Source organism: Paroedura picta, chromosome 10, assembly GCF_049243985.1.
Source record: "Paroedura picta isolate Pp20150507F chromosome 10, Ppicta_v3.0, whole genome shotgun sequence".
NCBI lineage: Eukaryota > Metazoa > Chordata > Lepidosauria > Squamata > Gekkonidae > Paroedura > Paroedura picta.
Window position 1 is genome coordinate 83,937,027 of NC_135378.1, and position 27,019 is coordinate 83,964,045.

A 27,019-nucleotide genomic window follows, 5' to 3' on the forward strand; every position below is an offset into this window, starting at 1 on the left:
AGGTCGGAAGGAAAGGCAGCGTCAGTGAGTCAACCTTTGTAACTCTTAGACAAAATTGAATCACTGCAGTTCAAAATAACCATTCCTCCATTTAGAGAGGATATTCCAGCGGCAAACCCCTGCTGCAGATCTGAGCCGTTCCCATCACAGCAGTTGGGAAAAGGGAGTGCAATTTAATCCGGTGGAATGACGTTTTGTAATCGCTCGATACGTTCAAGCATATAAAGAGTTAACGATGTGCGAGTTCTCTTTGTTCTTTGAGCATCTTGTCTTGTGCTCCGCGCTACAAAATGCTACAGCCAGAAGGACTGGAATTGGCACAGTCTGAGAGAGAGGATTGTATCCTGTCAATTACCCTCCCCGTGAGATATCATCTGGCTTATGATTGGCTTGCAAATGCCACTTGAATGGAGTCTGCCTCAGCTATCAGTGTTTCCTGCAAAACGGAGCTCTTCTGCCAGGTCTATGGTTGAGGCCAGGATGGCAAGGAAGGTCAGCATCCCCCCCCCCCAGATGTGAATGACAGATGCAGGTATCATTGGCTTCCGTCGTCCTAACTCTCTCTATGAGATTTTTATTGGGAGGATGGATAATGTTTTAAATTGTTTTTTCCGCCATATCTCTTTTTTGCATTGTGATTACTGGATCTATGTGGGTTTTACACCTGGGGTTTTAATGGGGGTTTTATGGGGGATTTTATTCAGAATGTTGTAACCCGCCATGAGCCACTTAGGAATGGTGGGTAATAAATTGAAATAATAATAATAATAGTAATAATAATAATAGTAATAATAATAATAGTAATAATAATAATAGGAAGAAGAAGAAGGAGGAGGAGGAGGAGGAGGAGGAGGAGGAGGAGGAGGAGGAGGAGGATTTAGGATGCTTAGGGCTAATCCTGCGTTGAGCAGGGGGTTGGACTAGATGGCCTGTATGGCCCCTTCCAACTCTATGATTCTATGATTCTATGATTCTAAGAAGAAGAAGAAGAAGAAGAAGAAGAAGAAGAAGAAGAAGAAGAAGAAGAAGAAGAAGAAGAAGAAGAACAGGAACAGGAACAGGAACAGGAACAGGAACAGGAACAACAACAAGAACAACAACAAGAACAACAACAAGCATTTAAAATATGATATCCAGTAAGAGCAAATGTGCCTCTTACACTATTTTCTTATTCTGGACATGCCTTATATTCTTCTAGAAGAAATGCTTTGTACCTGTGTATTCTAGATAGCCTTGTGTGATAACAGCTTAATGTCACTTTGTGCTGTATAGATGACAAGAGGTCTGCTGAACACAAGTGCAAGGCAAATAACGACAGAAGGGTACCTTCAACAGCAATAGCCATTCGACGACTCATTATTTAACAGATGCATAATAGGTCAGCCCCAACACTGAGCTCAGCTACCAATTTAAGCTCTCAGACAGCTGACCGGAAGAAAAGAAAATACTTGTTTGGGGTATAGGCAAGCTTGAAAGAAGGGAATACACATTTCTTTTTGATACTTTAGGGGGTTGAAGGGGCAATGACTTTTTTCCATCCTTCATTATGAATGTCTTTCAAGAATTCAGTAAAAGTCATATACATGACACCTTACGCATGAGCGGGAAGTGCAATCAGATCCTCCCCCCTCCCCTAGTTCCAGGCTTAATTATTAGATTGGCCTGGATCCATTGGTTGATCGATGGATGTGGGCTCTCCAAGGTGTTCTCATGAGAACCCTGGCTGCTGCATTCTGGACCAGCTACAGTTTCCAGATAAGGGTAGGCCTGCATAGAGCGAGTTGCAGAAACCCAGTCTAGAGATGGCTGTCACATGGATCACTGTGGCTAGGTGTTCTGGAGCCAAGTAGGGTGCCTGGTGCAGGTGGAAGAATGCCAGCCGCTCTACTTTGGCAATCTCGGCCTCCACAGAGAGGGAGGCATCTAAGTTCACGCCCAGATTTCTGGCGGAATGAGCCATAGACAGCTGCATCCCATCCAGGTTAGAAAAACAAGCTTCCTCACTTGGACCCTTCCTGCCCAGCCATAGGGCTTCCATCTTTGAAGACCTGAGCTTCCAACGACTCTGCTCGAGAGATTAAATCACTATTTTCTCCAATTAAATCCAGAGACCTCCAATTTGAGTAACATAGCCATCCAGCAAGTAAACACAATAATTTAGATTACTATACTACCGGATCCACACAGAATCAAAATGTTCCATGAAGTTTGAAAAATACACCATTTCAGTAATCTAAGAAGGTTATTGTCTGATCTTATATGTTTTACAAGCCAGAAAACCACTGACTGAGCAACACCACACACCAAAACAATCAAAAGAGCAACTAACATGGAGACAAGCAACTTACCTGTGTAACTAGTGGCTCCAATAGCCTCTCTACAGTGAGAGTCCTGATTTCCAAACTTTTGGGGTCCCATTTTAAAATGATAGGTGAAGTGGCAGACGTCATGCTCCCTAGAAGGAAGACAAATTCATTATGACTCTAAGCAAGAACAGCAAATATTAGAATTTTAATCAGATGCTCCCTTGAGAAATTGACTAAGTAGCATCAAGGAACTCACAAATTGCAACTCACTGGGTACGGTATACATTTGCTTTTCAACATGAACACACACACACACACACAAAGGCCTCAGATACAATGCACATTTTATTTTGGGTAAAAATGTACAAGAAACTATTAGGTGATAAAATCAAAACGGCAAGGTTTTACTCCACCACAGACAGATTTGCAAAGCCAGCTATGTAAATGAATAATTCAGCGTGAAGGAATTCAGGTAGCTGATAACCCTAGCTATTATGCCTTTGTGAATGGCCCAAGACAACACTCATGTGCCCTGCCCCAGAGAAAAATCAAAGGACAGTTAAAAAAAATGGGTTGCAGCAACACATCTCAGCTGACCACACCATTAAAAAAATATATCAACTAAGCACACTGCACAAGCATCCACACAACTCTGCTTAGGAGCAACTCAAATGGACCTCAAATGGGAAATCTAATTTGCCAACAGCTGTCCTCATCTTATCTTTCTACCCATTAAGAAAGTAATGGCTTGAAGCTAGAAAACTACTGCACATCCCAGTTGTGCGCAAGAATCATTCCTTATCAAAGGCTACTGTTTGAGAGCCCAGCAAAAGTGCAAAGCATACATTACATGCTTTAATGTTGTGCCCTGACCCGGATGGCCCAGGCTGGCCCGATCTTGTCAGATCTCAAAAACTAAGCAGGCTCAGCCCTGGTTGGTACTTGGATGAGAGACTACTGAGGAAGTCCAGGGTCTCTACACATGGGAAGGCGGTAACAAACCACCTGTTTGTCTCTCCCTTGGAAAACCCTATTGGGGAGGTTCTTGCAATCACCTGTGACCTGATTGCTTTAGGATGCTCTGGGCTGATCCTGCGTTGAGCAGGGGGTTGGACTAGATGGCCTGTATGGCCCCTTCCAACTCTAGGATTCTGTGATTGGTTTGGTTTTCAGTAGCACACACCTTCAAAGTGGATAAATATGAGCAGGTGAGTGTGGCGAATGTTTCATTCTTCATTTCCTGTTCCAAATAATTGGTTTCCAATTGGCAACGGTGTCAGGTCAGGATACATTTTATCTCCCTATCTTTCAGAATCATAGATTTGGAAGGGACCGCCTGCTATGCAATTATATTCTGCATAAGTATGGACAAGTACTTCCCCTTCCTACCAAGCTTCCCTTGCAGATCCTCCCTCTGATCCTTCATGACCCCAGCATTTCATTTGGTGGCAAAGGTTTTCCAAGGCTAGCATATTTTTGCCCTTATTCCCATTACACGCAGACTACATTGCCTGATCTTTGGGTCTCTTTTGAGCATTACAATTCTACAAATAAGCCTAAACTAACACTTGTAATTTAATCTCCATACAACTGGGAGAAGAAAGTAATATTCTTCCAAAACAGCATTTATGAAGCTTTGCAACCAACATTAAACAAATATTCTACTAATCAGCTTGTTTGTTTGTATATTTGTTTTTAATGACCTTGTAGGAGAAGCTGGGAAATGAAGATTGCTCCCTTACAGACACAGAGTGTGCTGGACCCAGAGAATCAAAGATGTCAATAAGCATTCTAAGATGTAAGTTGCTGAACAGAGATGAAATCCAGCTCAACACTGACCCATTATGCATGGCATGAATTCCCGCATATGCATGGGGGAGGGAATCCCTCGGTAAATGTGGACTGTCCCGGCATAGCACACACACACACACACACAAACACACACACACACAACGATGGGGTTGGAAAGTCCGGTGTGCTGCCCGGTGGCAGTGGCGGAACCGGGAGGGAGTGGGGGACATGGAGCCCCCACTACATGATGGCAGAGGAGCAGCATGCCAGTCTCCCACTACGGTGGGGGTGGAGGAACACCCCGGCCAGCTCCGTGACTCTGCAGAGCTGACAGGAGCATGCGGTGTCCCTGCAGGGACACTGTAGGTAAGGACTCTCCTCAATGCCTTCGGGAGTGATCAGTAGGGGGAATATTCCATGCCACAGCATTTGGCATGTCTGGGGACAGACCTGTGCCCTCATGCTGAGACAGAAGATCCTGAACCGTGAGCAAACTGATGAAATGAACATCCAATGTCTATAGTGATTCTGACTGGCCAACATGCTTTTATATCTTCTTCTTTATCTGAGGACAGAGAACATCCTTTATATTTTGGTGCCTGTTCCAAGAAACAGGAAAAACAGACCCCCTAGCAAAGCAACAAAGACTCCCAATGAGCCTGTACTGACAGGCTGAGAGCCTTTCACTGAAGTAGCTACGACAGGGATGGGTGCAAGAAAATTGGTGTGTGTGGGGGGGCAACATGTCTCCTCCCCTCTGGGCATGCACAGTTGGAATGATATCTGAGCGGTGAGGATTTTCTGCCCCTGAAACATAGCTCTACAAGCTACCAGACTGCTGCTCTGCATGGGCACCAAGCTGATCGGTGTGATGTGCAGAAACAACATTTATGAAGGGAAGTCAACACAGGCTTTCTCAACCAGGGCTTCATGAAACCCTGGGGTTTCTTGACAGCCCTGGATTGGATTCCTGAATGGGTGGGAATTAATTAATTTTTCATATATATTTTGTAAAATTTGTTAAACATTTATTGGGTGATATAGCCATATATGATCATGTTGTCCCGTTTCCTCCCTCCCAGAATGGCCCCTGATGATCCTGGAGGGGGTGGGAAGGGGAGGGGCCCCCAGGTGGGCATGTACACATCCATGCTTCCCAACCATATTCTGCACAATCACGGCACTTCTGAGTTTCTCAAAGTCTGAAGAATGTTTCAGAGGTTTCTCAATGGTAAAAGAAAGCTAAGAAAGTTTCAGTTAAAAGAGCAACAACCAAAAGTTTGAGGAAGAGAGATGGGGAAAAATAAAAAGGCAAAAAGACATCAGAGAAGCACCCGTAAGGTAGAAGCACCTGTCATTTCACTGAAAGACTGCACAGACCCCAAGGGATCTTGCTAATGTAACACAAGATGACAGAAGAGACCAGGAGTGTGTTTTGCCCCCCAGCCATATAAGGGAATAGAAACAGGTGAGGGAGGGTGCTCTGTTCCCCCCCCCCACGCCATTTGCAGTGCACAAGACTGACATATTTTATTACATACTTTAAGTTTTGTTGCCTTTAAAGTCATTTCTATCAATTCTATGGAGGAGGGAAAAAAATATCCAGCATTCTCATCTCGGTGCATGGGAATGCAAGGAAATGACTCTGATTTTCTTTGTTTTGTTTTGTTTTTTGAGGGAGGGGGAGGGCGTTTTGGATCCTGCTTCAGTGAAAAAGTTATTTCAGATCACTTTAACCCAAAACAATTGCATTCCTTCAATTGCTATATCATTAAACTGTATTATTAGCTGTATAATTAAACTGTAAAAACATTGTAGATAATTAGGTAAGTTGAAAAAAAAAAACAAATCGACCATCCACCGCAGTCATTCCACCCAGTTCTACCCACCCTAAATCTCGACGACACGGATTCTTCAAAGGACAAATGCATGGGACTGCAATACTATCACTTCAGTACTACCCAGTACCAAAAAAAACCCCAGACTTATTAATGTGTTTCAACAAAGGTGTTTGTAATAAGCTCTTTGGCTAGAAAAACGATGCAAATCTGAGATTTGCCACCTGGACTTGCACCTTCATACCTGAAAGACCACAACAGTTTTGTCCATCTGAGCAGTACCTTCTGTAGGGGTCAGCCTAAAAGTGATCAAGATCAACAACAAACCATACATGTCCCTTCTCTCTTGTAGTGACCTCACCATACTCTGTACAATGGCTAGCCTGAGTTCCCTTCCTTTCCTGAGGGCCTCCAGCCTGCAGCCTTTCCAGATCCTGGGTGGGAGGGAGAGGCTGTTCAGAGAGTTCTTCCACCCCACCCCACCACCCCAATCTAGCGCCGTTGTATTCCTGAATGCAACTGGCTTGGCCCCTAGTAAATAAATAAACTCTTCCAACACCTCACAAGGTATATGTTGTGGAGAGGGGAAAGGAAGGCAATTGTAAGCAGTTTTGAGACTCCTTAAGGTAGAAAAAAGTGGAGTATAAAATCCATGTCTTCCTTTTGGTAAACTGCACCATGAAAGTGACAGACAGGAAATCCACCCCCAGTGCAGCATAAGAGCACTGGCAAGATTTGACAGGAAGGAGGAGAAAGTATATGAGGCTCAAACCACCACACAAAAACAGATAAAGCATCAGTACCTGAGCCAATACTAGATGTTTACCCAGAGATGCCATCCTATGCAAACACTAAGAATAAGGCCAATGAAGATTGATGGTTATATGATACAACCTGAAATGAAGGTCATAAGACATCTGCAGCTTGCAACCAGCATATTACAAGCCTCCACAGGATGAAAGAAAATCAGAACCAGATCTCAAACCCACTGCACTGTGAAGCCAATTTTAATCATTTTTCTTCCCACATTACCATGAGCAGCACTGCGTGAACTTGATCATCGCTGTTTCATTTGCATGACCGGAGTTGGTGACAGCCGATTTTGTGAATCGTCCCCCCGCTTTAATACGGGAATAAATATTTCCTCTTGATTTCTTATCTGCATTAATCTTCCTACTCTCAGGGTCCTTTAGTTTTTGCAGCTATGATAAAGGTTAACAGATGTCCTTTTAATTGCCTCTTTTTGCTGCTTTTTTGGGAGAAATCCCCCCTCCCCGTATTTCAACGTAAAAAGTAGTGACAACTCTGAAAGGAACAAGGTATATTGTGTCTGGCAGGACACGATGTACTGAACCAAGAGCATGTCCAGCTCTCCATTCTGGGGTCATTAGGTGCAAGGAGCAGATTTAACTGGAAATAATTACATGGTGACCCCTTCACATTCTGAAAAGCTGACATTGGCTTCAGAGGAAGAAAGTAAAGGAAAACACTTGAGAGCCCTGATGGGGTATTCCTTGCACTTTAGAAACAGTGTATAAGCAGTCACTGCCTTTGCTAGCACTACCAGGGCTCAAATTCCAAATCAGACTTAAGGTTCTGGTTATTTATTACCTTTAAGGCAATACGCGGTCTGGGCCCAGTATACTTGAGGGATCGCATGTCTGCTTACACCCTCCAAAGAGCCTTACGCTCTAGCACTTACAACTTCCTGGCGATCCCTGGCCCCAGGGAAGCTCACTTGACCTCAACCAGGGCCAGAGCTTTCTCCATTCTGGCCCTCACCTGGTGGAACAAGCTCCCAGAGGAGATCAGGGACCTGACGGAACTAGAACAGTTCCGCAGGGTCTGAAAAAGGGAGCTCTTCCGCCAGGCATTTGGTTGAGGTCAGCCTGTACCACCACTTCTCAAGGGCCCTCTCCCTGAGCCTCCCTCCTAGGGTACCCACCACAATTCTGCCCAACCCACTGGGCTCTCAGTAGGAGTTAATGTAATGTTTCCTACATTTTTCTACTGTTCCATGTTGTTTGTTGTTTCACTTCATTCATTATTTTTAATCTAAGTTATCAGTATTGTTTCTGTTTTATGTGACTACGGGGAGGGCGGTGGATGGATGGATGGATGGATGGATGCCCCCCCAATGGACAACATTCTTCAGATTTGTTAAGTGGCTATTCAGTGTGGTGCAGTTACAGTGGCACTGGATGATACCCAGGGAGACCAATTTAATTACATCAAGCTCATTGCAAGGTCTTGACATGATCTCTTGTTCACTGCCTAACCCTACGTAGGGTTGCCCGCTCCAGATGCAGTGCCGTACAAGTCTCCCTCCTATGCAGCCGTTTTCTCCAGGGGAGTGGGATCAAAACCAAATACATTTGTAATAAGAGAGAGGATGCTACAATCTCCCAGCCTTGATTGAGCTAGGGCTCCCGGACACACGCACACAGACATATGCTACCCGGACCTGGGTAGCCCAGGCCGGCCTGATCTTGGAAGCCAAGAAGGGTGAGTCCTGGTTGGTTTTTGGATGGGAAATACCAGAGTTGTGATACCAGAGGAAGGCAATGGCAAAACAGCTATGAATGTATACTGCCTTGAAAACTCCAATAATTTTTGATGGCAAAAATTATAATGGAATATGTTGTTCATATCAAAGATATTTCCCATAGGAAACACTGGAACAAAAGTCATGTCCCAACAGCAATCGTGTCAGCTGTGCTGAGTATGAAGTGGAGAGCCAGCTTGGTGAAGTGCTCTGAGTTAGGGAGACCCGGGTTCAAGTCCCCATTCAGGCCCAAGTTCACCCCGCAATCTTTCTTGGCACTGTCTCTCTCCCGAACCCACCTTCCGTAATTATTGTGAGGCTAAAACCACAGAACACAAAGGAGAGAATTATATATACTACCCTACGCTCTTTGAAGTAAGACTGTGATAATAGCGTACTAAATAAATAAGCTATCGTAACACACAACACAGAGAGCTTTAATTCAGGGTACAGACAGAATGATTACATATTTAGCTAGAGATTAAAATCAGGGTTAAAGTATTTCAGGTGATTCGGTGGCTCATTACTCTCTAAGGTTCTTCTCACTGTACCATGCCGGGCTGCAAAGAAAGATTTGCGGTGTAAAGTCTAACAGGCTTAACGCAATCCCATTAACCGTGCACCATGGCCTGCCATGAGCTCCCCTGCCCAAACATGCACACGCATCCACGTTTCCTGGAGGACCAAGCGAGCGCCAGGAACAAAAAGACAGTCACGTACTGCAGTGGTCCCCAACCTTTTTATCACCGGGGACCACTCAACGCCTTTTACTGAGGCCCGGTGGGGGGGGGGGGGTAGTTTACTCCTCTACTCTCAACCACTGCCCTAACGCTCTCTGATCGCTATGGTCATGTTTAAACATCCCTTCAAAATAAGATACAGACACGCCACAACAATGAACGTAAGGAACATTTTATTTTCATGGAAATTTTAACTCATGGCAATGACAAATCAACGGGAACCCTGAGCTTGTTTCTCTGCAACGAGACAATGACACCCGAAGTGTGTTGTAAAGGGCCGGGGGGGGGGGATGAAGTAAAGTGCCGGGGGGGGGGGGAGAAGGCGTCCTTTGGGGCCCACCTCCAATTAGTCGACGGACCACATGTGGTCCGCGGCCCACAGGTTGGGGATCGCTAACGTACCGGATAGCCTTGCTCAAGAGATTGCTTTGGGACACATTAAGGTGACGTCAGACAAGCTGGCAGAAGACGGTAAGAGAAATTAAGCGATGTAAACATGCGTTTGCGGTGGACAGCTATTGGAGCTCCGATTTTTCCAGCACCTATCTCCTGACATTTGCTTGTTTTTCTCATTCTTTCCAACAATCTAGGCTGCTTCACAAGCCGGCGGAACACGCTTCTGAATAAATTCCCTCCGTGTCACTGGTGATAGAAAAGAGCTTGGAGGGTTCTTTTGAAGAAATTACCTGCGAAGCCCTCCGTACAATCCATTTGACAGAGAAGGGGTCTATTACACTTCTCTGAATGCACTCTCCATTAATCCCCAAGAGCGAAGGGGAATGCATATCACAATCAGCAATATTGGCTCTGCAGTCCAAGCATAGCTGGTAGAATGGATTCCAATAACAGATTGAATTTCCTACAGTAATTACTATATCAGGCCCCATTAGCTTGCATTTGGCTATGGCTTCCCTTTCAGGAAAGCATCTCATCGTCATTCGAAGCTGGAAACGGCGACAATCCACCTTCTCGTGCTGGATTCCATCCCAGGGCAAATATGCCCACCCTCTCTGTAAAGACAATATGTTCCTACCACAGTATGTAGCTGAGAAGCATGGTAAAGGTAAAGGTGTCCCCTGTGCAAGCACCGAGTCATGTCTGACCCTTGGGGTGATGCCCTCTAGCGTTTTCATGGCAGACTCAATACGGGGTGGTTTGCCAGTGCCTTCCCCAGTCATTACCGTTTACCCCCCAGCAAGCTGGGTACTCATTTTACCGACCTCGGAAGGATGGAAGGCTGAGTCAACCTTGAGCCGGCTGCTGGGATCGAACTCCCAGCCTCATGGGCAGAGCTTTCAAACAACATTTCTGCTGCCTTACCACTCTGCACCACAAGAGGCTCGAGAAGTATAGTAGCTAGGATGAAATAGTAAAGTCTTTTGTGTTATAAATTAGCAGAATGCAATCTGTGATTAATGCCAGAGTTCGTTAATATTACAGGAATGGCTCCTCACCCATAAATGTTCCCAGGTCCTACAGTCTCGGATTTCCAGGGCGTAAGATATATACTGGATAAGTGAGCCGTGATGATTAAGTGCATGAAATGCTTTGAAAAGAGGGATTAAAAAAAAAAAAACTTAGAATATGGAAGGAACAATAGGGGGAAAGCATTACGCATTTATCACTACAGGATGTTCACCATATATTTCTGATAATTGCGGCGCATAAGAGCAAAATGATGTCCAGAATTAGTTCTCAAATAATTTTGTATTTTAATAACACGTAGGGTTCAAGCAGGAGAACAAAGCATAATCAGAGGGAGGGAGAAAAAGTTGCTGCGATGTGGCATTTCAGAGCTACCCCTTCAAACTGCACAATGTGTGCACAACGTGATTCTGCAGAACTGATATAATTGTGAGATGGCCAGAACCTTTAGCCAAGTCAAAAGAACAAACAACACAGATTAAAGATTGGACTCTGCGGAGAATTTCCATGGATTTGAGAGGGGAGGCAATATTCACAGCTTTCCACTCCTGCTGAACAGGTCTTCTCCCCCCTTCGCCCCCATGTAGGGCTACCAGTAGGATCCTGTTGAGAAATAACCTGTCCTATTAACTGAGGCTTAATGGGTGGAAATGGGCAGCTGAAGTTTCTCATGTCAATCACATCTCCTGGAAAATAATGTCTGATTCACTCTCTGTTAAAGGGACAGGACTTTTTCTTTCCTTTCCAGGCACTTGGCAACCTTACCCCCCAAAGCCATAACTGAGCATATTTTCTCCCCTTTGGAGCAGCATTTCAGTGCTGCAGTCAGACAGAAATCCCTCCCCATCATTGAAATCTCCACTCCAGTGTGTCTAAGCCAACACAGCGGTTCACACCGCTGTGTGATTCAGGGTGATTCAGGGAGTCCTTCTATTTAAGGTCATATTTCTACACAGCACCTCAAATTTTTCCCTGGAAGGCACATACTAGTCATATTTGCAATCATCCCCTGGAAACACAGGGCCCCTGGGATGGGGGCATTTTGACAAATATTGACAATGAGTCTCTTAAGATGAAAAAGTTCACATATTGCAGCTTTGTTCCTGGGGACCTTTGTAATCCTCTAAAGCAGGGGTAGTCAGCCTGCAGTCCTCCAGGTGTCCATGGACTATAATTCCCATGAATGGGAATTGTAGTCCATGGGCATCTGGAGGACCGCAGGTTGACCACCCCTGCTCTAAAGGGTTTATCCATGTATCAACGTACGAAACTTCTTCTGAATTGGGCCCTCAAGTCATCAAAGTCAGCATTGTCTACGCAGACTGACAGAAGAGCTCCAAGGTTCCTGGTGGATGTCTTTCATATCACCTGCTACCTACCAGTGTGGTGTTGCATGGTGTAGTGATTAAAAGCAGCGGACTCTAATCTGGAGGACAACTTTGATTCCCCACTCCTCCGCCAAGTGAAGCCTGCTGGGGGACCATGGGCCAGTCACAGTTCTCTCAGAAGTCTTTCAGCCCCACCTACCTCACAAATTGGCTGCTGTTGGAAGAGGAAAGGAAGGCGACTGTAAGCTGGTTTGAGCCTCCTTAGGGCATAAAAGCCTTTTCTTCCTAAGTAAAGATGCCAAGGATTGAAGCTGGGACCTTCTGCTTGCCAAGCAGGTGGTCCACCAATGAACGATGGCCCCCTCCCCATTGGAAAAGTCACTAATAGCAGACAAGGCTCCCTGAAAGTCAGCTGGCCTGCATTTTACTATGTTAACCGGAACCATGAAGCTGGATGTAGGAGGATGTTTGGGGGAGTTTTAAGATGCACTCTGAATTGATGTAGGGTCACAGTATGGCTGAATGGGGTGGGAATCAACTGTGTGCACAATCAAGAACAAGTCATAAAATTTGCTAATGCACATAGGAATTCTACTACTGATGTCTAGAGGTTAAGTCAGATATGATAAAGGATAGCACATTCAATTCCTGGGATCATTGGAACGGGGAACACCTGGAAGGAAAAAGTTTCTCAGACTCACATTGCCCTCCACCCACCCACCTCGGTCCCCTTTATCCAGGATTTGTGAAAAGACTGAAAACCCAGGTGGGGCTCGTTGTCTTAGGGCCACTGCCTCACCCTCCCACACCTTAGAACAGCCTATCACTCAAGGTTCTCCAGCTCTGTGAAGAATTAACCCATCACAGTCCTTTATTTGTTTGTGTTTGTTTATATTTGTTAACCGCCATTGAGTTCCTGACTTTGTCTAGGTTGAATTCCTATATTTGTTGACTGCCATTCCCAGTCCAGCTTCCTCATGGCGGTTTACATCAAGCTTTAAAATATGAAACCTGAATACCCCAACCCTAACCCAACCTGCTTCCCTCCAGTCGACTCACTGGCCTCTCACCAGCTCCCCCCATGCTCAGGGGAGGGACCCAGCAGACGTTCCTCATCTTGGCCTCAACCAAATGCCTGGTGGAAGAGCTCCGTTTGCAGGCCCTGCGGAACTGTGATAATTCCAACTGAGCCCTTCGCTCTCCTGAGAACTCATTCCACCAGGTAGGGGCCAGGACCAAAAAGGCCGTGGCCCTGTTCACGGTCAGGCACACTTCCTGCAGGCCAGGGCCCACCAACCTATTGAGATTTGCAGAGTGCAAGGCTGTTTACACAGCACTTCTTTTGAATGTGTTATCCATCACACCTTGATAGATTAATGGTCTGTCACAATATAATGACGCTTGATGTGCATATATTTATTTATGCAACTTTGCTTTTAAAAGACACAACCAATATCTACTTCACTTGCACCGGAACAAATTTAACTACATTTTAAAATTTCTCATGTTACAGTCAAAAGAGGAAAGAATATCAGCAACGAGAAAGGCTGTTTTGGCCATACCAAAAGCTCCATCCCATAAGCTATGACCCAGCAAAAGCCCTATCTGTCAGTGACGGTGCTAATTTACCTCCAGGGAAGAGGCCAACAGATAAACCCTTCAATACTTGAAGGCCTGTCTCAGGGTAATTTAATTCCAGTTTGACATCTTTAGTGAAAACCTACTAGAAAACCTTTGCAATCCACTTTCAAGGGAGTGGCAGGTTACAGCCAACAAGCGATAGGAATGTGAGTGTCTTGAATTGTGCGGGGGGGGGGGGGGCAGACTAGATAACCCAAAATCTCCCTTCCAACTGTATGATTCTATGATTCTAGACCTGCATCTAACCCTAAAAGTATACAATAAATAAAATCTGATCCTAGATGCCTTGATTCATTGGCCAAGGGGGTTTCGGACACAGATGCTGAGAACTTCATTGTGAACATGTCTGGCAGGCATACATACACTTTTTGATAGCTACAATTCCTGACCTGGACGGCCTAAACTAGCCCAATCTCAGAAGCGCTCTTTCTCACAATACAAGAACTGGTTGGCACTCAATGAAATTAATGAGCGCTAGGCTTAGAAGATGGGGAAGAAATGGAGATAGTGACAGATTTTATTTTCCTGGGCTCCAAGATCACTGCAGATGGGGACTGCAGCAAAGAAATTAAAAGACGCTTGCTCCTGGGGAGGAAAGCTATTGCAAATCTAGACAGCATCCTAAAAAGCAGAGACATCACCCTGCCAACAAAAGTGCGTCTAGTCAAGGCTATGGTCTTCCCAGTTGCAATGTATGGCTGCGAAAGTTGGACCATAAGGAAGGCCGAGCGTCAAAGAATTGAGGCTTTTGAACTCTGGTGCTGGAGAAGACTCTTGCGAGTCCCTTGGACTGCAAGGCGAACAAACCGGTCAGTCCTAGAGGAGATCAGCCCTGAGTGCTCTTTAGAAGGCCAGATCCTGAAGATGAAACTCAAATACTTTGGCCACCTCATGAGAAGGAAGGACTCCCTGGAGAAGAGCCTAATGCTGGGAGCGATCGAGGGCAAAAGAAGAAGGGGACGACAGAGAATGAGGTGGCTGGATGGAGTCACTGAAGCAGTAGGTGCAAACTTAAATGGACTCCGGGGAATGGTAGAGGACAGGAAGGCCTGGAGGATCATTGTCCATGGGGTCGCGATGGGTCGGACACGACTTCGCACATAACAACAACAACAAAGGCTTAGAAGAGATAAAAGGAAGTACTCCTTCCCTTCCACCTGGAATTCACCACCACAGGAAATTTTTAAACAGAGGCTGGATTCTGTGAAGGGTCAAGAGGGGTGGCAGGTGACAGTGGATGAGCGAGAGGGTTGTGAGTGTCCTGCATAGTGCAGGGGGTTGGACTAGATGACCCATGAGGTCCCTTCCAACTCTTGGATTCTATGGCGTCTAGAAGCATAGACAGCTTCAAGAGGGTACTGGATAAACATATGAAGCGGAGGTCCAACAGTGACTATTAGTCTGAAGGTATAGGTGGAGCGATGGATTCGATCCAGGCAACCGCAGCCTTCAGTAAGCAAGACCTCGGCAACCCTTTTAACGACGGAACATTTTGTAGGTCATTAATCCGCAGGGTCATCATACACTGGAAGACACTTGATAACGCATAAAGCACCAATAAGTTCTATAAAGAAAGTATCAGAGGCTCACAGAATACTACTAAGGACTCTGGCTCCCACGGACAGATGAATCCTATGAGCCAGTGGGCACTGACTATACCCTTTCACAACATGTTGACTCTACCTCTGTAAAAAAAAAAATGAGTCATTTCTATAAGGGGTGATGAGAGAATTGTTTTGAACGTATATAATATCCTAAATACTAGTGTTCCTTCTCAAGCAGAAGACATGAAAGTTACAACTCTTCATGGCAAAGGCTATTTGATCTAGTAATATTAATTTGGAATGCGAGAAAAACAGCCCATCTTTAAATGCAGCTGCGTGGACTGGGGGAAAGGATACCTTCCCTTTGACCCAGTACATTAAAAGAAAGAAAGAGGTTTGTCAGAAGTTTTATAAATGGTGTTGAAAGAAAGTTCCAGGCTTTGTACAATAAAGACTGCTGAAAACCTAATTTACGGAGAATGTTATTGATGATACGGGCATTTCAGCGCCGTGTCTTGAAACATCAATAGGAACCACAAGACGCTTTCTTTTGCAATGCCCTGAAATTCATCCATCTATTTTCAAAACAATGTTTTATTCTTACATTATCATCTTAAGCAGAGTTACGTCCTTTTAAGTCCATTAAAGGCTATGCACTTAGAAAGGTGTAATTCTTCTTTGGATGGCACTGCTGGAGCACGGTATGCCTTCAAAGTCCGCTAAAGACTTTTAAGCTGTCCTAGTCCCATAAGCCAGACACCCAAACCCTGTTTTGAGTGAAAATAAAAGAGAAGCCAGCTCCAGTTATGGAAGCAGAGGCCCTTATTAGTTGCGACACAGCAAATATTAAACAAACTCTGCAAAAATGGCGCACACACAAAAATCAATTCTGCTAAAAAGAGGATCTTTCTCCCAAGAATGTGCTTCAAGGGAACCATCTCCAGGCCTAAACTGCACTAGCCAGCAAGTATTAAATTGCATGAAGAGGTTGTTATCTAGCTTGCTTAGTTCCTTTACCAAAACATTACTAACACACCAGAAACAAGCCTCTCTTATATCTCGAAGCAGTTTCCTTTCCTGGAACTTCTGTGTCCCAAAAGAAATAGACCTTTCTACTACCAGTGGGTGGCCCCTCTCCACTTGAATCCCAAGAATTATACAAGTTCTCTCTTTTCAGGAGGAAAGGGCTAAACCATGTACCACCATGGAATAAACCGCGGAATGGTATATTAATATGCTTTTTTCTCGGGTCTGTTAATAGAGGAGACAGCCCAACGCTCTCCCTTCAGAGAAGATGATGCTCTAAGATGCTTCCATGCTTGAGAGGACGGGGAGCGGGCATAAGGGCAAGGTCTCAGCTCAGCAACGGATTATGTATTTGCTCATCATTCTCTTAATGTGCACATCTTTATTGCACACAAAACGTTTCCCATGCGATTCAATCGCGAGCGAATGCAAACAAATCCAAATTGCTGGGGGTTTTTTCCCCTGTTTATCTTTGGACTCTGTTAACCATTTTCATGATGTGGTATGTCAATTTACTCTCACACTTTGCCTGTAAGTATGAGCCGATTACTTCCATTCCGTGACACTGCATCTGAGGAAGTGTGCGTGCACACGAAAGCTCACACCTTGAATTCAACTGTATTGGTCTTCAAAGTGCTCCCGGACTCTGCATCTGTTCCGCTGCTTCAGACCAACAGGGCTTCCCACTTGAAGCATGTACCACCTGAGCAATCATGGGGCCATTTCTGCTCAAAGTATTTGCCCTGCATTTTGTCCATGCCATCCCACGTCCAAATGAACTTCCTGATGGGTTGCTTTCCCCTGCTTTTGTCCCACTTTTTCTAACTTGGCGAGGCTGTTTTCCCTGGCACTTGATTTTGTGAAAGGTCATATTTCACTTCCCGCAGTGCTTCTGTCACGGTAAGAGTAAGGGATGTGCCACCCCCTTCTTTTCCCTTCTTGCTCATGCACTGTACTAACACAGCAGGATCATGCAAGGTGCATCGGAGGGCTCTGGGGTTTTGGAGGCCTGAGGCTGCATTTTTAAAGAGCACGGTCCGCAATCCCCATTTTTAAAAAAGCAAACTTGTACAATAGGCTTACTGGGACCCCTATTAAAGAAGGAAAGGGGAGAAAGACACAATTAAACATTTCCTCCAAATTCCTCAGCTTCCCTCAGCTTTAATTCCTCAGCTGTGGGAAGGCAGATGTAAGCCACTTTGAGACTCCTTAGGGCAGAAAACTACATGGACTATATAGAATCATAGAATCATAGAACCATAGAGTTGGAAGGGACCATACAGGCCATCTAGTCCAACCCCTGCTCAACGCAGGATCATAGAATAAAAGAATCATAGAACCATAGAGTTGGAAGGGGCCATACAGGCCATCTAGTCCAACCCCCTGCTCAACGCAGGATCATAGAATAATAGAATCATAGAACCATAGAGTTGGAAGGGGCCATAAAGGCCATCTAGTCCAACCCCCTGCAGGATCTATGCAGGATCAGCCTAAAGCATCCAAGAAAAGTGTGTATTCAACCTTTGCTTGAAGACTGCCAGTGGCTCTCCTTAACACATGAGTTCAAGACCAAAAAATACTCTTGAGTTTAATACTGACTTCAGTTTTGAGCAGGCAATTTGAAGCTGAAGAAAGCAGAGTGTCCATTTACTAGCCTCAAACCACAGATCCCTTTTACATTTCCCAAGACTTCTCCCATATTAAACCTTTTTGGTAATGGCACTGCAACGAGAAATGGTCAGATTCTCTCAAGATGTCTTTGGAATTTGAAACATGAATGTCAGGAATACAGCATGTGTTCCAAACCTCCCTGTTAGATCCTGCTAAACATTTCAGAGCAGCAAGTCACTATATGAAGCAAATCTCTTTCCGTAGCAATGGTCTACTTTTTGGATTGCAATTAATCTCTTCATTTTTTTTTCACAGAACAAAAGGAAACACTCCTTTGCACACAGGGTGATTAAAATGTTGCTGCCAGAGGATGTAGCGATGGCCACGGGATTAAACAGCTTTGGGAAAGGATTAGATCGATTCATGGAGGATAAGACTATGAGGGCCTGCCAACCATAGTGACAGAGGGGAAACTCCACAGCCAGAGGCACTAATCCTCTGAATCCCAAAGCAAGGAGGCAGCATCAGGGGAAGGTCTCGGCCTCTATACCCTGTTGTTGGCCCACCAGAGGAACTGGTTGGCTTCTGTGTAAGACAGGAGGCTGGACTGAACAGGCCTCTGGCCTGATCCAGCAGACCTCTTCTGATGTTCTGACTAGGAAAAGGCCTCAGCCTCTATGCCCTGTTATTAGCCCTCCAGAGGAACTGGTAGGCCACCGGGTGAGACAGGATGCTGGACTAGATGGACCACTGGTTTAATCCAGCATTGCTCATATGTCCTTAAGCTAAAATAACATTTTAATTTCAGAGGGTAGCTAGTGTAACAGTTTTAATTCTATACAAATAGACCTGCTTGGGGTCCCCTTTGGGGCATATGAACTGAATAAACTAGGAATAAATAAATAAAACAACTCACAGGGCCTTTACACTTAGGAAAAATGAGTGACCTGAGAAAGAGATGCAGTGTCCGTTCAGCCCTGCCCAGCATGACCACAGTAACAAGCAACATGAAAAGTCCACGCTTTCACAAGGCTATGTTCTTTTCAAGATGGGCAAAGAAGAGAAGTCAGAGGAAAAAGAGAGAGGGCCTGGGACCCACAGGGGAGAAAATGGTTCTGAGCCTGTTAAGATAACGCTACGGCTCTGCAGTCCTGACTCTCAGACACACAAAAGATGTGTTGTGCACATTAGGATGCCCCCCCTCCCCGATATGCACACTGGAGCAGCTTATGCAGTTTGTGCCATGTCCTCGTGTTCCACGCCCTGATTAGGTTTTGTAACAGGGAAGGTAGAACTGCACTAGAATTACTGGCTTCTTTCCTACCTTCTTTACTGCGTTCTCGATGGCAAGTCTGCCGGTCAAAATGGCAGGATACTGCTCAAGAGCAAAAAGAAGCTTGAGTCTGCCACATTAAGTAAAGAGCTACAGCTGGGGCCCTTCTTCACCAACTGATTTGCTTATAACTTGGCATAGCAACATGCAGCTCACAAAGCAGCTAGCTGACCCCCAAAGCTTATTGGAAGAGGCTCCCGAGCTTACTGTGCCAAGAAACACCCTGGAGCCGTTCCCCCACGCAATGTACTGCCAACAAGTACTTCTGCCGGCTTCCTAACACTGCAGCCCAGGTCACTTACACACAGCTTATTTCTGTGTGGCGTTTTGGCAACGTCCAGTATACAAGGAGTAGATTTATTAGCTGCCACATGGCCCGTGCGGTGTAGCCAAGAGATCGGTGGACTGGCTGGCAGCCAGATGCAGCACATTTGGTACTGGTTTGTCACTGCCTGTCTCCAAGTCATGACCCATAGAATCATAGAGTTGGAAGGGACTTCATGGCCCCTGACTTATCGCCGCCCACCGGGGGGCTCTTGCCAGCAGCAGCTCCGCAGTGCCATACCAAGGGGGAGCCTCAGCCATAGAAGCCAACGGAGAGCATCAAAGGTGAGCAGCAGCCGGGGAGGAGGACGAGGAAGAGCCGCGGCCCGGTACCGACTGAGCCACGGACCGGCACCGGTCTCCAGACCGGGGGTTGGGGACCACTGGTCTAAAGGAAGGCTGTGGATGGTTGGTGAATTCTAAGTTAGGCTTCTAAACCATCAGTTGGATCCAGCCAGGTTTTTCACTTGCTCTCCTCAATTCCATTTCTTACTATGCCCCCACCACACATCATTTTTGCCCATGATGCAAGCCCCACAGCCCCAGGCGAGCTTTTCCCCCTAGTTTTTAGAAGACACTTGCGCTGAACATTTGATGAGAAAGTAGCCAGCCTCGTGCAAGCACTTTGCAAACTTCCATCTCAGGCCTCGAGACCAGTGCAGAGCAACTCATGGGAGACCTCAGTCCGAGGATCAGACGTCAAAACAGCCCTCTTGTGTCAAGACTGGGAGATTAAACTTCTTTTTGTCAGTAAAACGGCAGCGTAAAGGAAGGCTGCCGAAGAAGATTTAATGAGTTCTTGACTATATAGGCTCTGGCCAGAAGCATTAAACAATGTTCTGTAAATTCCCTAACTTTCAAGAGAGACATCTGCATCTTAGAGAAATGATCAAATGTACTTGGAATCAACATAAAGCAGGTGTTCTTTATAAAAAGCCAATTATCCTGTACTTTAGGGATAATCACTCAGTGGCTAAGGAGACACATGTGGTTCTTTGACGCCATCCAAGGGCCTTCTGAGCTTTGTTCCCAAATGTGGCATACGGCCCACACTCTGGGAAAGTAGACAAGGCCACTGATTGGTAGGACTTCTGCCTGACAGGTGTTCCACAAAGGACAGACAAACTGTGAGCCTCCCTGAGCTGCAGCTTTGCACCAAGGGTAAAATTAAAGGGTGCATCCTTTCCAAGAGCACTCTACCCTTGTCTGTAGCCTCTGTACTCTCATCTGAGCACTCAGATGGCTGCCAAAAAGAAACCAAACTGGCTGCAGCCCCCACCTGGGAAAAGGAAGAATCTGACCACGGTGGACTGGCTAGCAAGTGGCTTACACAGTGGAGGAGTGCAATCCTAAAGTTTGAGATTCCCCCCCACAACAGTCTCATAGGGCCACCACTTGTATTGCTTCAACAAGAGAAACCGTGACTTATAGTTTAACTGGCTACCTGCAAAGAGCATCCATCTCCAAGATTACCAATTTATTGATATCTAGTGATGGTTTAAGAGCCTCCTGTGGCGCAGGGTGGTAAGGCAGCAGACATACAGTCTGAAAGCTCTGCCCATGAGGCTGGGAGTTCAATCCCAGCAGCCGGCTCAAGGTCGACTCAGCCTTCCATCCTTCCGAGGTCAGTAAAATGAGTACCCAGCTTGCTGGGGGGTAAACGGTAACGACTGGGGAAGGCACTGGCAAACCACCCCGTATTCAGTCTGCCAAGAAAACGCTGGAGGGCGTCACCCCAAGGGTCAGACATGGCCCGGTGCTTGCACAGGGGATACCTTTACCTTTACCTTTTTAGTTATGGTTCTGAAGTAGCATTTTGAAAAGCCAGTATGGATTGGAATGCAGTCTGCAGCAGGGGTTCCCAACTTGGTTGAGCGACCGAGCACCTTCTGTATTGTCATAGGGTGGTGGGAGTAGGCACAAAATGGCTGCCACAGGAGACAAAATGGCTGCCACAGGCAAAAAATGGCTGCCACAGCTTACCTTCAGTCAAACATTCAGAGCATTAATGTTGTGGTGGCAGCTGCTGCCTAATCAACATTTATAAACATTTCCACAGCCAATCAAATTTCCAGTGGCCAATCAGAACCCTTGCTGGACAAAAGCCCAGCTTGACCACACCTACTTTCTCAAAACACTTGGAAAAGGCCCAAAAAGGTATTGGTGGTGGCCATGATTCCCACAGGCAATACCTTTGGGACCCCTGGTTTCTAAGGCCATGAAACAATGTATGCCACTGACTAGCATCAGGAGATAGCGGAGCTCAGTGGCAGTTACACATACCTCAGCCATGTTTCCTAACAGGGTGTTGTTTAAAATCACCATGACGGATATAGACTGATCACCATAGTGGGATATAAGTGAATTTCTTCCAGGCCAGGCTAGATTCTGGAGATTTTTGGTGAAGCGATCACTTGGGCATGAAACTGGGGCTCACTATGGATGTGCAGGTAGTTGTGAGTTCCTGCATTTTGCAGGGGGTTAGACTAGATGACTCTGGAGGTCCCTTCCAATTAAATGATTCTGAGATTCTATGACTATTATTGAAGGCTGCTCCCAAAGAAATGAATGCCAAATCTGGCAGTGTACGGCCAGTTTAGGATATTTCTTAGCGGGTAAACAATGACTCTAATTCTCAAACTGGTTTTAGATGCTAGCATCCGACACATTCTTCTGCTTCTCCACCCCTTCATGTGTAACAATAAAGCCACAGTGAGGCTCAACAGAAACATTTCTCAACAGTGATCGACTACTTCTGCATCGCAGATATTGTTTGCAGTTAAATTAGTCATGCATTATAGCACTATGGCAGTCACCTTAGATCAGGGGTAGTCAAACTGCGGCCCTCCAGATGTCCATGGACCACAATTCCCAGGAGCCCCTGCCAGCATTCGCTGGCAGGGGCTCCTGGGAATTGTGGTCCATGGACATCTGGAGGGCCGCAGTTTGACTACCCCTGCCTTAGATCAAGCCGTCCAACCTCCCTCTCAGCAGCGGAAGACCGCATTGGTTTTCAATGTCCCTCCACATTTATCGCACTTAGCAACTCTTGTGGCTCAAAATGACAATACAAGCCAGTGCTCTGCAAAAGCATGCCAAAAAGCGTCACAGCAGATCACAGTGGGCGCAGAGATAAAGGTCTTCCAGCGCAGAAGTCCCCAAGGATTCACACTTTTGCATTTCTTGTCTACTTCACGTCAGCTACCCTGATGTACCCGGCTTTGTAAATACCAGGAGATAGGAGAGAGAGAGAGAGAGAGAGAGAGATTTGAGACAAGAGCATTCCTTAGTAAAGCACTGATCCACAGCCTCTCTTCCTCAGGTGCTCAATCCCTTTCAGACACAAAAGAACAACCTCCCTTTATTGCAATGGTCAACCGCTTCTTAATTACTCTTAACGTGAATGGAGAATAAACTGAGGCACTCACCCAGTTCTGAGTGTACTGAAAGCATCTCACTTGGTGGGATATCATGGAAGGAGTTTCCTCCAGGCAGAACTGTTGGTCTTAAAGGTGTTACTGGACTCTGATTTTATTGAGGTACAAATAATATAGGGCTTGGCTTTGCTTCCACGCTAGCCGTGGTACAAATGTCTCAATAAATAAATAAGCCTACAAAAAATACTATTCTGCATCGTCTGTGATGTGTAGTTTGTAATGTACTCCAAGGATCACTTTGAACAGAAAAGTGTACTCTTTGCCATTTCCACATATCTGGGTTCCCCCTTTTGTCCCCATCTTGTGCTTTTTCCCTCCCTTGCTTGGGTAGGGAAACTAGCTGTTTAATACTGCACATAACAGAATTGTTTCCCAATTTTCCCATGTTAAATTCTTACAAAATGAACCAACTTGCAAGTTGATTCTAATAAACACCTGAAGGCTATTTTAAAAGGATTTTTTTAAAAGGAATAAGTAGTGGGTTGTTTTCTACATGTGATCCTTTTAAATTCTCACTGCAATCAAGGTTGTGTTTGTTTGTTTTTTAATCAAGCAGAACAAAAGCAAAGCAAACCTCCACTTGCACTAAGATAGACTAGACAGACACCTCATGAGAAAGTATGAGTTTACATTCAGGTTGCTTGGTTGGTTTCCCGGCTGTTTGGCTCCCTCCACGTGTGGTGTGTGATAAGCCGCCTGATTTCCATACTTCCCTTTCCCCATCTAGACACTAACAGAATTGCTGTGCCTGGCCTGGTGCAGCAGAGATAATGCCTTACAAGACCAAGAAAGAAAAGAACTGGGAAAGCAATACAATAGCAGCCAGGTACCCGAACATAAGGCTTAAACTTTAAAGGGCTGCCGGCCGCTCCTCGAGGAATCAGCCTCTTTCTCTTCCTGTGTTGCCTTGTGTGGCAAGTACAATCCTGGCTCAAGGAATAATGGCTCCTTGATGTCACTTGGCATATTGTAGACACACACAACTGTCACAGAGTAGCACTGGAGCACTGGTTCTCTTTATTCTGGTGGGAAATGTTCTCAAGTCACTGCTGACTTATGGCAACCCCATAGGGTTTTCAAAGCAATAGACACTCAGAAATGGTCTACCATGACCTCCCTCTACGTAGTCAGGTTGTCTCCCACTGAAGTACTACACCTGGCTCACCCTGCTTAGCTTCCAAGATCTTATGAAGGTGAGCTAGCCTGGGACACTGAGGTCAGAGTTGTTTGGACTAGGCATGTACCCCCCCCCCAAAAAAAAACAGACTGTTTCAGACTCAGCCCAAATCTGAAAAACCTGAATGACCCTTCCCTACTTGGATTCAGGCAAATCAATTTGGCCGAATCAAAATCGATTCGGCCCCATGATAGCCTATGTTGCCATTAGTCAATGGGGAATTTTCTGTTTCAGGCTATTCTGTAGTTGGGGAGGAGGAGAGATTTGAGGTAGAAGCACCTTATTTACAGGGTAGCTGTGGGAGCCTTTCTGCAAAAGAACCCCCTAGTTTCAAAATCCAGGGTTCCGATCCATTCAACCGCCATTGTTTCCAATAGCGGGGGGGGGGGGGAGTCTCTGTTCTTGTCTTATTTTCCCCTTGCCATTGGAAACAATGGAGGCCAATTTAGAACACAAAATATTCTTTGTGGAAAAAATTCCAGATGTTATTAAATCATTTTAAATTAATAGATGCTCTCACTCTTCAGAAAGAGTAATCATTAAAAAAAAATATTAAGTGAACACATTTGTTTAGATGTTACTTTGTGATAAACTTTCTGCCAATGTTCCAAGTAGCAACTCCAGATGTCACAGAATGCAGCAAGGAAAGGACAGTCTTTTTGCAGTTCTGTTGCCTCCATGGCCCTGAATCGCTCGAAAGAACCGGCAGATCTCCCATGGGGAAGAGATGCCCAAGCACTCCGCACACAGAGAGAGACTGCCTGTCTGCTTAGGAGAAGACAAATACCAACATTGGACTTTAAATACATCAAAGCAGCCCACTGAGCAGGAAACACAAGGCAAAAGTATTTACCTTGCATTTTGGCGCACCTGCTGCAGCTACTGATGGTTGCCATCCTCCTGGAAGGACCAGGAGTTCACTCGGATTACAACTGATTTTAATGACTAACAAAAAAACGGACCCCCTTGGGGGAAATCATACCCCCGCTGAGTACTGCCACCAAGTTGCCAGCAATTTCCCAAACTGACAGCTGGAACCCTACAAGACAATCCAAGACTCTTCTAGACATGTTGACTTTCAACCGTTCCCTACTCTCTGGAGAAGAATTTAACTGGATGTAGCCTAAATTTAGCAGTGGGCTGCACTCATCTGCTTAGCTAATCCCCTAAAAATTAGAGCAAGAAAATACTCTTATTGGTCAACTCTGTATGTGATTGAGCATTACAAGGTTATTATACAAGAGACGTTATTGCAGTCTGTGTTTCTTTAAGACGTTTTCTGGCTGGATATTGTATTTATTGATTAACAGTGTGAGCCACAGAAGAAGGGGGATAGGAATCCCCTAAAGCAGTAAATAAAATTAGCATTTAGGCTTCTGCTCAGACTAGATTCCTTTCTGTTTTCTCCCATGGTGACAGAAGTACTTTGAATGTCCAGATCTAAAGGGGCAGCACTCTCTCCCTCTCTCACATTGGCTATTGCCACTTCTCATGTGCCTGAGCAGCTGAAAACTCGTAGGGTACACTTTTTTGTGTGTCTGTCGCAGAGACTCCTGGGGAGTTCCAGCTTTTCCCCTTAGACGAGCACGCTTAAGCAACACATCCCCATGCAGCAGCCATCATCGCTAATTAACGGCTCAAACCCAGTGAAGCAAGTCCTGGTCTCTCCGTTAGGAGCTCAAGGTTTAGCTCACAGCTGCAGAAATGCCAAACACATTCTCCTCATCTGAGTACGGCGGAAAGGTCACCATTGGCTTAGTCATTCCAATGGGAGAAAAGTACGGAAGTTGTTTGTTCATTGACGGGTCAGATTCTGCCCCCTTTCTGCAACTCCTCAGAAGGATCGGGAAAATGAATGACTTGCTGAAATAACAACAACAAAAACCTCCCCCAAGTCCACCTCGATGGATCAGGGGCTGGTGAGCATGGCTGCCTGATCATTACTGTTTAAAGAGAGTTGTTGGGGATTTTTTTTTTCAGTTTAGAAAAGAGATGACTGATGGGAAGGGGGGGACATGATAGATGTTTATACATTTATACACAGGGTAGAGATAATACACCGAAAAACGTTTGCTCCCTGTCCCCCAAATACAAGAACTTGGGAGCCCCCAGTGAAGTTGACAGGCCATAGAGTCAGGTGGACAAAAGGAAACGTTCTTTACTCAGTAAATGATATAGTTCACTGCCAGAGAACGCAATAATGGTCAAAGGCACAGGTAGCTTTTTGAAAAGGATTAATTCACGGAAGATGTTTGTAGAGAATGAACCAATCACATAGTAATTCTCGAAGCCTCTGCCCACCCATTTATAGCACCACTACCATATTCAATAGGCACATGGCAAACTGATTCTATGACCTGCCTTCCTCAGGTGATTTGAATATAAATGACCTCCTCCAAATTAGTGCATCATCACCAGTGTTCTCCAGAATTCTCTAAACCAGCAGACTACCCCTGCTCTAAACCATGATCTCATTCGATTATACTTCTTCGTGAAATAGTTCTAACGTGTTGAAGAGAGGAAAAGTCTGACCTCCCCTTTAAAAATGGGGACGTGGTTCAGCTCAATCTACTATATTCTTTTTTTTCCCCAATTGCAACCAAATAAGAGCAGACCATCTTGCACGTATCCCACCCTGCAATGCACCTCTGTACCCTACATCTGAGACAGTCTTCCTTCCTTCCTTCGCCTGTGCCTACAATTCCTTGCATGAACGCACAAGGACTCAGGGACAAAAACAACTCCATAGCAACAGTTAAAGCACGACACAGCTCAGTGCTCCTTATATTCTTTGTGTTGTGGTCTTGAATCCACTCTTGAACTTGTTCAGTACCTCTGCACTATCTACTAGTTGGCAGATTCAAAAATTATTCTGGCGAACTCCCCTCCCACTACAACAATATGACATGGAAAAACTGTTTTAAGCTTCCCCCCTCTATCCGTAAATTGACCT

At 45.4% G+C, this 27,019-nt stretch overlaps 1 protein-coding gene across 4 annotated transcripts in view; it reads right to left on the reverse strand.

Moving 5' to 3' along the window:
* Window positions 1-27,019, reverse strand: part of CTNNA2 (catenin alpha 2) — a 459,457-nt gene that overhangs the window by 393,727 nt on the left and 38,711 nt on the right. Inside the window, exons 1-2 of one of the 4 annotated variants that reach the window (XM_077301174.1) lie at window positions 22,881-22,945; window positions 2,349-2,455 (exon numbers count right to left, since the gene is read on the reverse strand). In XM_077301174.1, coding sequence (XP_077157289.1) covers window positions 2,349-2,455; window positions 22,881-22,905 — 132 coding nt within the window. In that variant the 5' untranslated portion in view covers window positions 22,906-22,945. Of the gene's footprint in view, window positions 1-2,348; window positions 2,456-22,880; window positions 22,948-27,019 lie in introns of those variants that run through there. The other 3 variants (XM_077301176.1, XM_077301177.1, XM_077301175.1) reach the window with 3 other exon arrangements.